The following is a 14,352-nucleotide window of genomic DNA, read 5'->3' on the forward strand; positions in this document are numbered from 1 at the left end:
TAACTCGAGAACCGTTGATCCCAGATCGAAAGTTAGACCATTTTTGAGTTCCTCCCAACAAGACCTTTCATTTGAGTACCATATCAGACTTCATTTGTGGGTGCTTTCTTGAAAAAAAAATTGGCGGCGGATCACGTTCAAAATTTGGTTACATGCAGAATTTTCGATTCTGAATATACATCTACCATCGGTTTCTTCCTAGCACTTCCCAGAGGTGAGATATGGCTAATTTTATAGAAAAATAGTGCTTTAAATGTGTATACAAATTTTTCTGATCGAAATCGATGCCTGATTCGGAATGTACATCCTCGAAACTATCTAAATACACCATAAAAAGTTCAAATTCGATCAGTCGTATTTTTCGAAAAAACCAAGACTATAACCTTGGATATTTTTTCGCCAAAAAAAGTTTTTGATTCAGATCGACTCCAAAATTTGATGTAATACAGTATTTTCCATGCATGAGGTACCGAAGTCGGTAGTAAAAGCAAAGTCGCCGCCACACAATATCTTTCACCAGGTAAATTATTTTATACCTGATTGAAAAGAACAGGTAAAAATTAAATTTCAACGCGTATGGTCAATTTCTTAAAATATTAATCTATTAAAAAAAAAAAAAATATTTTCATCAGTTAAAGTTGATTTAATTTGAAAATAAAAATTTTAAATTGTTATAATTTTTTTATAAACAATTAAAAAAAAATTTTCTCTAGAATTAAAGTTTATAATCATATAAGTAATTTAAAAAAAAAATTATGAGTTTTTTCAATTTTTCAACAACTTATGATTTTTTAAAGTTCCTGTTATCATCCCCTAGCTTCTAGCTACCCTATCTCAGTTAATTTCAATTTTAGGAAAAACAGTTATGGGAACATTTTTATGTAAAATTTTACGCTCTACAACTTTTATTCGAAACTTTTTTTTCTTACACTTACCATTTCCCCAAAATTTAAAAAAAACCACTATTTTTATTTTTTTTCACCCCTTCTCGGGGGTGAATTTAAAAAAACCTCTCACAGTTCGTTTTTAGATGCTTCAAAGTAACTTATATCGAAAATTCAAGTTTTAACCTCAAAATTCGTATTTCATTGATCATTTTCTTGGACTATAATTCCTGAAACTGAGAAAATACCTGCGTAATACCTGGCGTTATTACAGAGGCTCCATCCTAATAGCAGAGAAATTCATTGAAAACCGATTCCAGTTAAGTTTTTATTTCAATATTATTTGTTTAGAGTGAAAAGAATCGATCCTTTCATATTTTAATTTTATTAAATTTGTAAAAACCTGGCTAGGAGTTTTGTTGCCAAATAAACCAAACCACCCCTAGAAATTAGACTTTAGAGTTTCGTAGGCAATTATAACGTTACAACCTCAGTACAGATTATCGAACTCGATTAGTCGAGAACTCACTCAATTGTCCATCTGGAAATTTGAATTTTTCTGTTTTCCTTGGTGAGATGCAGGGATGCAGCGACTAGGTGCTTTTCAGTGGCTAAACATCTGGTGCAGCCCTCATCACCATGCTTCTGGTTGAGTCCTTTTCCATGCCTCTCCTGTATTCCTTCATGATTTTCATAAGCAGGGTAGGAATTCTGTAAGCGATAAAATAATAATAATAATAAAATTTATTTAGCACCCGGCTAGTAGCGATAGTGAAAAACTTTTTATAGTCATGATATCCGACGATACGATAATCCGTATCGTATCGTATAATACTAGTAATGGTTGGATTATTTTTAGCCATCATTTATTTGAGATAATTAATCAAGAGTGGCATTTTCGGATCATCGTATCGTCGGATATCATGATTCTGAAGAGGAAGTTTTTCGTTAGGTACCGTTTCGCTGTGGCCTTACATAATCCCACTCCAGTAACGCACAAACGTCACAAGTTATGCAGTACATGATGATCCGCATGTTGATGGGCATCTATATTTCTTATTCGTCCACAATAAAATTCGAGAGTACCACACCTGCGCCTGAAACTTTTTTTGGATTAGCTGCTCCTTATTTTCTCTTTTTTATGTTTTCGAAATCCTCACGGTAGAATAGCAATATGGTGGAATACCAGGAGTGAAAGGAAAACAATAACATTGGACAATTTTTGAATCTGACCGCTACAGTGTTGCTATGCTTAATTTATAAGGTTACTTGTTAAAGTATGATATACAGGCTGTGAATATGACGCACTAAGACATATCCCCGGCACCCCTCTGATTCGTTGCGTTTACATAGTTAGCTCAACAAATTAATGTAAACTTTGTTTTGAGAAACTTAACCATCATTTTGTTTGAAATTTATCAATTCCAGGAAGTATTACATTCTGATTTTTTTTCTTACAGCCTGATACTCCTAATCCAGAAGTGAAAGCTTGGATAGTTAATCTGACAACACCGAAATACTTATTTCCAATCGAATTAAAACCAACTTCTAGTGTTGATCATGGCAGCTACATTACCCATGCAAGTTTCTATGCGGAGAATGGTGTTAATTTAGTGTGGTTAAATAGGAATCAGAATATTTCTGTAATGGTCAGATGTGATATTCAAAACAATTATAACTGTACCGATGTAAGTTTATTTTGATATTATGATTTCAATGAGTAGTGTGGATATTATTGAAAGAAAATAAATGAGACAATTAACTATACATATTCACAATTCAAAATAAAATCTAGTCGACATGCATGCTTCGGGTTCCATCCCATTCTCAAAACTGAATATAAAATAATTCACAGAAGTACCTACATATAGATAGTAATCTAGTCATCTAGTAAGATGACAGATGTTAGAAGTAGAGACAGGCGGAAAAATAACCTCCTGGAAATATCTTCAGCTAACAAATAAATTCTCCCAATTGTAAATAAGATTTCTGCCTGTCTCCACTTTTAACATCTGTCACCTAGTCATCTATAGGTAATGGGTGTTTTTTTTCGAGATATATAATTTTAAGTTAGCATTACTGTTCAAGATGGCGACCGATTTAACAGCTGTCAAGTGATTTATTCTCAGTTTGGTTTGGCAATTTATCATGAATAGACTCACGCCTGAACAACGCTTGCAAATAGTGCAATTTCATTTCGAAAATAATGGTTCTGTGCGGAATACGTATCCCGATTTTCATAAGCGAATTTTGTTTAGCGATGAAGCGCACTTCTGGTTGAATGGCTACGTAAACAAGCAAAACTGCCGCATTTGGAGTGAACCTTATCCTCAAGTGTATGTCGGAACACCGTTACATCCAGAAAAACTGACTGTTTGGTGCGCTTTATGGGCTAGAGGAATCATTGGTCCGTACTTCTTCAAAAACTATGATGGCCAGAACGTTACAGTCAATGGTCATCGGTATAGAGCTATGATTATTAACTTCTTCATTCCTGAATTGAACAACCATGATGTCCAGGAGCTGGGATTCCAACGAGACGGCGCAACATGTCACACAGCTCGTGCCACAATCTATTTATTGAAAGACACGTTTGGTGACCGCCTAATTTCACGTTTTGGACCTGTGAATTGGCCTCCAAGATCTTGTGATTAACACCGCTAGACTACTTTCTGTTGGGCTATGTAAAGTCATTGGTCTATGCGGATAAGCCACAAACCCTTGACCATTTGGAAGACAACATTCGCCGTGTTATTGCCGATGTACGGCCACAAATGTTGAAAAAAGTCATCGAAAATTGGACTTCCAGAAAGGACTACATCCGAGCCAGCCGTGGCAGTCATATGCCAGAAGTCATATTTAAAATATAATGCCGCAGAATTATCTTGCAGATAAATAAAATTCATGTCAATCGAATAATCCATCGTTGTTCTATTGCAATTAAAAGTTCTATAGCTCTAAAAAAACACCCTTTACTTGTGTATAAACTGGCTCAAAATCCTTCTGAAATTATGCTGGATTCCATGGCTGTCGAAGATGAATTCCAATTTATGTAGCATGTATGCTCTGTTGGTGTTTCATTTCTAGTTTCCGCTCTTTGACATACTATGCAATACTTATTTTTCACACCCAAGTATAAATTTTTTCCAGTTTTCATCCCAATAATTGTAGCAACTCCGGAGAGTAAATTATAATTTCCCCCGTTCGATATGACCGTTTAGCCCAACTACCATCACAAACGACCGTTATTGAAGGTGTACCATTTATGTCGATACTCCCACATTCGATCGCTAATTTCGCCTCTTCTGCGGCGGCTTCTTCCATAGATTTCAACGCTATCGGTTCCCAGGCATTACATACTTCATTGTGTACCCTTTTATACAGTGAAAATGAAAAACAAGGGATATTCATACCTTCGACGATTTTCTTCAGCTGTGTATAACCACCACCAGAATTCATGACACTACTGACAGCGGATGAATTTATATAAAAAATGTCTGATGTTCAGGACATGTAGATATTGTTTTAGAAAATTTACACATATCGCATACGAAAACTAATTTCGACTGCAACCCAATTTTTATTTCCTTCACCAAACGCATATTATCTAATATGCAATTTTGATAAATTGCATTCAAAAATATCGGAGTGGCTGGAAAGTTCTTTCAGAGAATCTATGAATTGCTGAATATAAACAATTCGGGATTCATCCAAAGATATTTCACTGCAAAAAAAAGTTCAATTCAATACATATAAACAAAATTATGAGAATATGCAGAAAAATTTTAAAAAAATATCAGGCAAACTGAATAAGTATATCCAAAAGGTGTGAAATGGTCAAATAATTGAAATTGTTAATACTCATGAAATATAACTCCACATGTATAACATTTACAATATTCAAAAACTAAAACTTACTGTGGTTCTTTTGAAGGAGTGTATGTCGGAGCAGTATTTCCTGATGATGAGGCTTCAGGGCTAAAATAGCGAAAGCAATATGTAGTGAATATAATTGTTTTGCGATTCATTTTCAGATATTAAGCCGAAAAGAAAAATATCGATATTTGATATCCTTTTTTGGGGCACCTGTATATTTTCATTCAGAAATTCTCCAACGTCATATCGAACCCAAACCAAAAAAAACTCTAGATCGGTCCATGAGTACACAAGTTGTGCCGAAAAAACTTTCGAAAAAAATTAAAGAATACTTGATTGAGGTTACGAAAACTAAATGAATGAATATAGGTTTGTTCTCAGTAGATGATAGGTTAGATGTTTCAGGATGGGATGGTACGATTTTTTTGAATATCTCATATTTTGAGTAAGAACAACTGCTAAAGATGTAGATTATTTTGAGCCGTGCTGGTTCATTTGTTCTGAAATCTTTCTTCCACTTCTGTGAAATTTGTTTCATCAAATACTAGAGTAATCATTATAAAATTATACGAAGTTCCTGTCGTTGTTTCGTTTAATTCTTTTACCTCTCATTGCACTCTCTTTATATTCTTGCTATATTTATCACATTTACCAAAAAAACAATCAATATTTTCACATTTGTTATCCATTTTAATGGTATCAATCAAATATTTTTTGAAATTCGGCGTAAATTATGAGTTAGTTGGTAGACAAGTATTTGATAACATGTAAAAGATAAGCAAGATATTGCTAAGCCGCAAGGATGAAAATATTGTGGTTTGCTAAAGCAGTTGTTAGTTCCAGAAAGAAATTTTCAACGTATGATACATTCTCTAAAAACGTCAAACGTGAACCATGGTCTGTGGCCGAGTGGCCCACTCTATATTATATGAATTGTAATATTTTACGAAACTAAACTCACCTCAAGTCATTAGATGAAGAAGTAAATGTTACAGCATTGTTAGTTATTTCATTCTCTAATCCACCCGTATCTGTGGCGATTGCAGCTAAACCATTTAAAATACTCTTGTTCAGATTAGGCAAACACGCACGCCGGGACCTGTATTTAAAAGTTTATGAAAAAATTGTACAAATGAAATGGGAAAATAAATAGTGAAAATATTACTTACTGATTATATCTCACTAAATTACGGTTTTTCTTTCTTATGTCAGAAAGTCGAAGCCTGCTTTTATTTCCTCTCCTACGATCCATATCACTATTTTACGAACTATTAATTTCTTCTTCTTCTTCTTCTTCATACGTTAGGACAAAGTCCTGTGTTTTCTACAATATTCCTCATTCCTGGGATGCAGAGGTCCAACTTTCATACCAGCGCTTTGGTGGTCTCCCTGGAAGACTTGCGGTGTTAGGCCTTTTCGTTTGTGCTATTTTGGGCAGTCGCTTATCAGGCATCCTATCCACATGGTCTCTCCAATTTCTGCGCCTTATCCTTGCCCATCTCACTACATCTTGTATCCCGCAGATATCTCTGATCTCTGCATTTCTCTTATGGTCGAGTAATGAATAGCCTGCTATATGTCTCAGCACTTTCATCTCAGTTGTTCTTAGTTGTCTCTTGGTTTCGGCATTTTCGGCTCTTGTTTCAATACCATACGTCATGATTGGCCTAAGACAAGTCTTGTATATTCTGACCTTGCTAGATAGGCTCATATATTTGTTCCTCCATATTATGTCGCGCAAGTATCCCGATATCAACGAGGCTTTTGTAATTTGGCTGTTCACCTCCTATTTCAGATTTCTTCTACTTGTTATATTGGAACCAAGGTGTATGACATAACCTGCTCTATGCTTTTATTATATACCACTAGCTTGCATCTTCTTGTGGATATAGAAAGGCATTGGGTTTTTTTAGTGGAAATAATCATGTTGAATGAATCAGCCACTCTTTCGAAGGCGTAGAGGAGTCTCTGAAGGTTATCTTCATCTTCTGAAATTATGACGGCATCGTCCGCATAACACAAAATTTTAATTTCTTCATTTCCCATTCTATATCCTCGGCCTTTGATCTTAACCTGTCCTATGATTTCGTCCATAATAATGTTAAATAATATTGGACTCAGGCTATCTCCTTGTCGTATCCCTGTTAGGATTGGTATTTCCTTCGTCATTCCTGAGTCTGTCTTGATGAATGTTGACGTATCAGTATTGATACGTTATGCTTCGGTCTACTTTTCGTTGTTTCAGTAGCCTTACTATGTCGATTAGACGTACTCTATCGAACGCCTGGGTAAGGTCAATAAAACACATAAATGCCGTTTTGTTGAATTCTATGGCTTTTTCAGTGATCTGCCTGATGGTAAATATCGCATTGATTGTCAATCTGTTCTTTCTGAAGCCTTGCTGTTCCTCCGATCTTCCTGTTGATGCTATCTCCTCTGATATAATTTTTGTAAAGACCTTGGATACTGAGCTAAGAAGGCTTATACCACGATAGTTTTCAGGACAGGCCTTTTCTCCTTTTTTGAATATGGGAATCGTGATGCTTTGTTTCCTCTGTCCTGGTATTCTTCTTGTTGTGATTACTTTGTTGAACAACATATAGAGTTCTTGGATACAGTTGTCCCCTCCGTATTTGAGCATTTCATTAGTTATCTCGTCTAACCCAGGTGATTTTCTATTCTTTAGTGTTCCGAGTGTTTGCCGTATTTTATCTTGTGGTATGGAATAGTTTCCATTCTTGTCTGCATCATAATTTTCATTTACAGCTGCGCTTGATCCGCCATACAAATGATGGAAGTGTTGTTCCCAGGCTTCTGATGAGATTTTTGTTATCTGTAGTTGTTCGTTAATTGGTTTTTTTTCTATTTCTCAGCATGTTCAAGACGTTTTTCTGAGCACCATATAGATCATGCTCCATATCCGAAGAGAATTTTTCCCAGAATCTCCGCTTTATGGCTTGAATTTGCTCATTTACTCTATTTCGTATCATCTTATATCCTTCGTATGTTAGATTACTGCTCCTGTATCGAAGTTAAGCTGTTCGTTTTTCCTCTGCAAGTATCTTGACATCCCGAGTGAACCAAGGTTTTGATTGCCCTCTTCCGTTAAGAATAGTTTTTCTTCGTCCCAGGGCTTCTTCAGCGGCTGTGATCAGATTCGTCTTCAGTTTTTCCCAAGCAATTTCGACGTCATCCACCTCCATAATTTTGTTCTTATTTATTTGTAGTGTCAATCTCCTTTGATAAAGCTCTCTTGTTGAATCATCAGACAACGATTCGATATTGAACTTTTTAAATTGGATTGGTTTGGTTTTACTTCCCCTCTGCACTTTGTTTCTGATTTTCGCCAGGACGAGGTTGTGGCCGGTTATAGCATTAGCTGAGCTCAAGTCTCTCACATCTAGTATTTTTGATGGATGAATATTTTTATTAGTGATAACATAATCTGTTAAGTTTTGATCAAGGTTCGTAGAACTGAGAAAGATTCACCCCTGAAGTTAGTTATAGATAATTCCGCGCACTTTATGTGTGTGCTGCACGCAGTCGTCTCTATAATGACGGCTGGCTATAATGATAATTTTACTATGTCCGTTTTATCTGTAGCACTTCTATGTTCTTAACCCTTTTCGATGGTTCGACAAAAAGGTCGAGGTGGGGTAAGAAATCGAACCGTCACTTCAATTAATTCGAGTTCAAGTCAGTTCAGTAATATTCAACACACAGTCTAGTAAGTACAAGTCAAGTACAGTATAATATAGTTCGTCGTTGCTCTCGCCCCTTGAGACACAGTGTTCAGCTTGCACATTTCAAGTTAGTTAAATATTGGCCTTGTCGCCACGTGGTTAGAAAAGACCCTTCAGTCGGTCATCTTCGTTAGTACCCTAGTCGGTAAATTGTTATTGGATAACAACTGGAACTGATTCATAGTTTTCGATAACTAGTTAAGCGAATCTTGTAAAGTTTACATTGTGTAATTGTATACATAAACCTACTTCAATAAATAGTGTGGAAAATTTCATGGTCCTTCGAACTGCATAAACCAGTACCTTACAGTCCAATTTATGTATGGATGTTCTCACCTAATAGTTACATAAGTTTGATCCTTCGAGCGGGAAATAAATTTGATCTTTGGAGCCGTATATAAATTGGAGATATCCCTGAAGAATTTATCAACTTCCACAATTGAAGTATCCAGAAACCCACGTGCCTGAAGCAGACATATTGGTTAACTAGAGGTTAATTTATCAACGCATGCGCAAAGTGTGGTGAAGTCATTTGCAAAAAGAGGTCGCTGTCTACAACGTATCGCAATCATCCATCGATTGCATACATCAAGAATCGTTTCTGTCCTGAATCCATTTTGGTTCCAGCGCAAGCAGTTTTGGAAAGTGATAAGTCAATTTTAAAATATTTATTTAGTTTATATATAATTTTTATTTATTTTATATATTTCCTTAATTATTTCTCTTGTTCAAAATGTCTAATATCGATAATTTGATTGAACAAAGAACCATACTTAAGAGTAAACTAACTTGAATGGCTAATTGGTTCGGCCAAGATAATGATAAAGATAGAGAATAATGTAGTGCTCGAAAATGTCAAATAGAGCAAATCTTCAAAGACTACGAACTTGTTCAAACTCAGTTGGAGTTATTTGACTCTGCCTCATATGAAGAGGACAGAGATATTGTAGAAAATGAGTATTTTAAGGTTATATCTATGGCAACGAGAACTATAAATCAGTTCGAAAGCTCACAAAGTCAAAATTCTAATTCTTATTATGCTAACACGTCGAACAGAACGAACAAAAATAAATTTTTCAAATGTCTTTTGTGTAATACGAATGAACATAAGATATATTCGTGTAGGAAATTCATGAATTTGTCTCATAACGATCGTCACAGTCTAGTGAAAGAAAAGAATGCTTGTCTGAATTGTCTTACGTTGGGTCATAGTGTACAATCGTGTTCTAGTCAACACACATTTTTCAATTGCCATAGAAAGCATCATAGTTTGCTCCATTTCAATAGGACTTCAACTCGCCATTATTCTAATGAAAATCCTAATCCAAGATCCAACAACGAAGTATCCAGATCAAATAATCTATCACAAATTCAAAATGAATCTCAAGCAGTTTCTCATTTGTCCACTAGTGCTCAACCAACCATTATAACTCGTAATGAAAATATTAGTTCAGGTCAAAACGTGTCTAGTCTTTCGTCTCTATCTTCTAATGACCAAGTTCCTTTAGCTACTGCCTGTGTAAAATTGTATGATTCATACAACAATCAAGTTATTGTTCGTTGTTTGACTGACTCCGCAAGTCAAACGTCTTTCATAACTGAAGATCTGGTCAACAGACTTCATCTCGAACCTTATAATCAAACTATTCAAATTTCTGGCATCTCACAAAGTTGTTCTATGTCAAATAGAATGATAGATCTAACAATTCATTCGTTAGTATACCCTCATCGAAAGTTTAAGGTTTCCTGTGCTATTCTTGAAAATATAACGTGCCAACAACCACAGTCTTATATCAACTCGTGTTCTATCCCCATTCCTATTGGCATTAAATTAGCGGATATTAAATTCAATATTCCTTCCAATATTGATATTCTCTTAGGTGCAGATATCTATTTTGAAATTATTATGGATGGCATTATCAAATTAGGTCCTGGTCGACCTGTTCTTCAAAATTCCCACTTAGGATATCTAATTGCAGGAAAAGTCCCACAGTCAGCTCACATGTCTCGCGCTACTCACTTAGCATTGGCACAATCTTCCCAAAATTCAACTGAATCTTCAAAGTCAATTGTAAATCAAGAAGATACACTTAATAATATTTTGACTAAGTTCTGGGAAATTGAAGAGATATCTAATCAATCTAAACCCATTTTATCTTCAGCAGAAGAGAATGCTGAAAGGATAGTCAAAAACAAAACCATTCGGTTTCCATCGGGTAGGTTTCAAGTTGACCTACCATTCAAAACTCCAAATGAACCATTTAAATTAGGTGATTCATATTCGCAAGCGGAGAAAAGATTCTTGAATCTCGAAAAAATACTACAAAATAATCAGGAACGGAAACGTCAGTATTCGGAATTTATAAAATATTATATATCCCTAGGGCATGCAAAATATGCACCTTTAGTATTGAAAAATGAATTGTTTCAGAACAAATCTTCCTTCTCTCATCCTTGTATAATGCGTGAGCAAAGCCTCACAACTAAACTTCGAGTAGTTTTCGACGGTTCAATGAAATCTTCATCTGGATTTTCTATCAAAGGTTATACAGTACAACCCGACTTGTTGTATATTTTAATTCGGTTTCGTACGTTCAAAAATATCAAGATTGCTAATAATTCAGTTAATTCACATCTAATTACAGCTAAAAGTCGTGTTGCACCTTTGAAAATTTTGACTATACCCAAGCTCGAACTAATGGGTACACTACCTCTGTCTACCCTTGTTTCGAAAATATCAACTTAAGTACCAATTCACTTACGAAATATACATTCTATAAATCTATGGTCTGATTCGGAAATAGTATTAGCATGGATTCGATCACATCCATCACGTTAGTCTGTATTTGTGTCAAATCGAATTGTGCAAATTCAGGACAATTCCAAAGATGCTACTTGGCGACATATTCGATCGCACCTGATTCCTGCAGATATAATTTCGAGAGGGTCATTGCCATCACAATTACTTGACTCAGATTTATGGTGGCAGGGTCCCGCTTTTCTTCTTCAATCAAATCTAGATCTAACCCCCCCGCTTAGATGGCTTCTAGCCCGTGTAACTGAAGTGGTACCCGGAAAAGATTCACGCGATCGCATTGTTCGTGTTAAAACTGAAGGAGGAACATTCCTAGAACAATCACTAAGATATGTCCACTTCCATTCTGCACGGAAAACATTGACAATCAAGTATGATTATCAATATGACTTATTCTTTCTTTCTTCTTTTATTTTTTATTTATTTTTTGTTTATTTTATTTGTTCCAAGAAATTATTTTCTTTATCATTACATCAATTTTTTTTTTATTCATTTTCACTTTTATCCTCAACCTGGACGGTTCAGCCCGGGAAGTATGTTAAGTTTTGATCAAGGTTCGTAAAACTGAGCGCCGCCATTGTCCAAAGATTCACCCCTGAAGTTAGTTATAGATAATTCCGCGCACTTTATGTGTGTGCTGCACGCAGTCGTCCTTATAATGACGGCTGGCTATAATGATAATTTAACTATGTCCGTTTTATCTGTAGCACTTCTATGTTCTTAACCCTTTTCGATGGTCCGACAAAAAGGTCGAGGTGGGGTAAGAAATCGAACCGTCACTTCAATTAATTCGAGTTCAAGTCAGTTCAGTATATTCAACACACAGTCTAGTAAGTACAAGTCAAGTACAGTTTAGTATAGTTCGTCGTTGCTCTCGCCCCTTGAGACACAGTGTTCAGCTTGCACATTTCAAGTTAGTGAAATATTGGCCTTGTCGCCACGTGGTTAAAAAAGACCCTTCAGTCGGTCATCTTAGTTAATACCCTAGTCGGTAAATTGTTATTGGATAAGTGCGTGGAACTGATTCATAGTTTTCGATAACTAGTTAAGCGAATCTTGTAAAGTGTACATTGTGTAATTGTATATATAAACCTACTTCAATAAATAGTGTGGAAAATTTCATGGTTCTTCGAACTTCACAACCCAGTACCTTACAGTCCAATTTATGTATGGATGTTCTCATCTGATAGTTACATAATCAATTACTGATTTCTGACCTCTTGAGTTTTCAAATGTGAATTTATGCTGTGATTTGTGCGGAAAAAATGTGTTGTTTACTCTCAATTCATTTTGTGCGCATGTTTGAATTAGTCGTTCGCCGTTTACATTGATGGTCTCCTCATTGAATCGGTTTTTCAATATTCCTATCGCACCATTACCAACTCTAGCATTGAAATCTCCCAGCAAGATGACTTCATCTATTCTTGGTATTCGGCCGAGAACCTTTTGCAGGTCTTCGTAGAAGGCTTCTTTCTCATCTGAGGGCTTGGTTATATCCGGTGCATACACGCTTATAATATGGGTAGTTACCGTGTCTTGGAGTTTAAATGATGTTTGCAATATTCTGTCATTGAAATATATAACATTTTCTATGTTTGCTTTGAGCTTTTCATGTACCATCAAACCAACGCCCGACTTGGCTCTCTCGTGTTTCTCTTTCCCGCTAGAGATAAAAATGAAGTCTTCGTATTCAGTGTTTCCTTTTCCTTTCTTTTTTGTTTCTGAGAGAGCACATATGTCAATTTTGTGTCTTTTGATCTCCATCAGGATTTCTTGGTCCTTGTTGTTTAAAGATGTTATATTCCAACATCCTATCCGTAGAATAGTCCTTAATTGTATTTTCCTTTTTCGCGCCGGGTCGTTATCCGATTGATCAATCATATCATCCGAGGCAATATTGTTGATTCTAGAAGCGATAATGATTTTTTTACCACAAGCAGGCTGCTAACCTTACTTGTGAACCCTTTATCCGGGCTTGGGACCGGCAGTACCCTGATGAGCTACTCAATCCACCCATCAGGAATCACTGGCGAACTATTAATTTCAACGCAAAATTTGTTTTCAAACCTCCAATGATGTTCGAAGATTTGAACGTTACTACACAGGACAAATATATATGAAAACTTCAAGTAAAACCTCACCCCGAAATTGAGAATACCATTCTAGGAATTTCAGTTTGAAAATGCGTTATTTTAATGTCAGGTATTGTTAATATCCTTCATTACTCATAAAATCATTGAGTAAGTAGAAATATATGTACTAGTACAAAAATAGACCATTTTAAATCCTTACTTCGAAATTGAATCATTTCAGGTACCTATGCAATGCTGAACCGACCTAGAAACTGTCGAATTGCCCAGCATTGAAATAATACGTACACAAAAGAGTACCGAATAACCCTTATTTACAACTGATGTTTATGTAGTGGGTCAATAAAATCTTGATATGAATCAAAAAAATTTATACGAAATCACTTCTTGTTAACTTTCAAAGTACAATACCTAATCTAAGAGAGGTTCGAAACTACCTTAATTCTGTATTATATGAAATATGGTAAAAACAAGATAATTTACCTGACATCATTAAATCCAAATCGCTTTCCTTCAATAACAAATATTTCCTTTTTCTCAAACTTACGAAACCTTCGGTCCGAAGTAATAAGTTGACCATTGGATCTAAAATCTTTCACGAGGAATAAATTTTTTCATTCGAAAAAGTAACATAAAAATCGTTCGTATGGCTTTTTTTAAACGACAAAATATTTTTTTTTGTTCGCGACAAATAATTCAGGTTTTCAAGAATATATTTCCTAAAAGACGGGCCTGGTAGCTACAAGCCACGCCCCTCGGGGAGGAGCAACGATTTTTAGTTCACAATTCTGGCACTTGAAACAGATTCACAACGTCACATAGAATTTTGAGTAACTATGATGTAATATATTTCTTATTGGTATCATTGGAAAAAAAAAATTGGCTGTGACCATGTTGTATTAGATTTTCGAATTTAGATCAACTGAAGCGACAATAAATTAATC

At 35.4% G+C, this 14,352-nt stretch overlaps 1 protein-coding gene across 8 annotated transcripts in view; it reads left to right on the forward strand.

Moving 5' to 3' along the window:
• Positions 1-14,352, forward strand: part of LOC123673441 (inactive dipeptidyl peptidase 10) — a 536,532-nt gene that overhangs the window by 277,812 nt on the left and 244,368 nt on the right. For all 8 annotated transcript variants that reach the window (XM_045607927.1, XM_045607937.1, XM_045607946.1 and 5 more), the window contains one exon: positions 2,345-2,572. In XM_045607927.1, coding sequence (XP_045463883.1) covers positions 2,345-2,572 — 228 coding nt within the window. The remainder of the gene's footprint in view (positions 1-2,344; positions 2,573-14,352) is intronic.

This window comes from Harmonia axyridis, chromosome 1 (genome assembly GCF_914767665.1).
Source record: "Harmonia axyridis chromosome 1, icHarAxyr1.1, whole genome shotgun sequence".
Classification (NCBI taxonomy): Eukaryota; Metazoa; Arthropoda; class Insecta; order Coleoptera; family Coccinellidae; genus Harmonia; species Harmonia axyridis.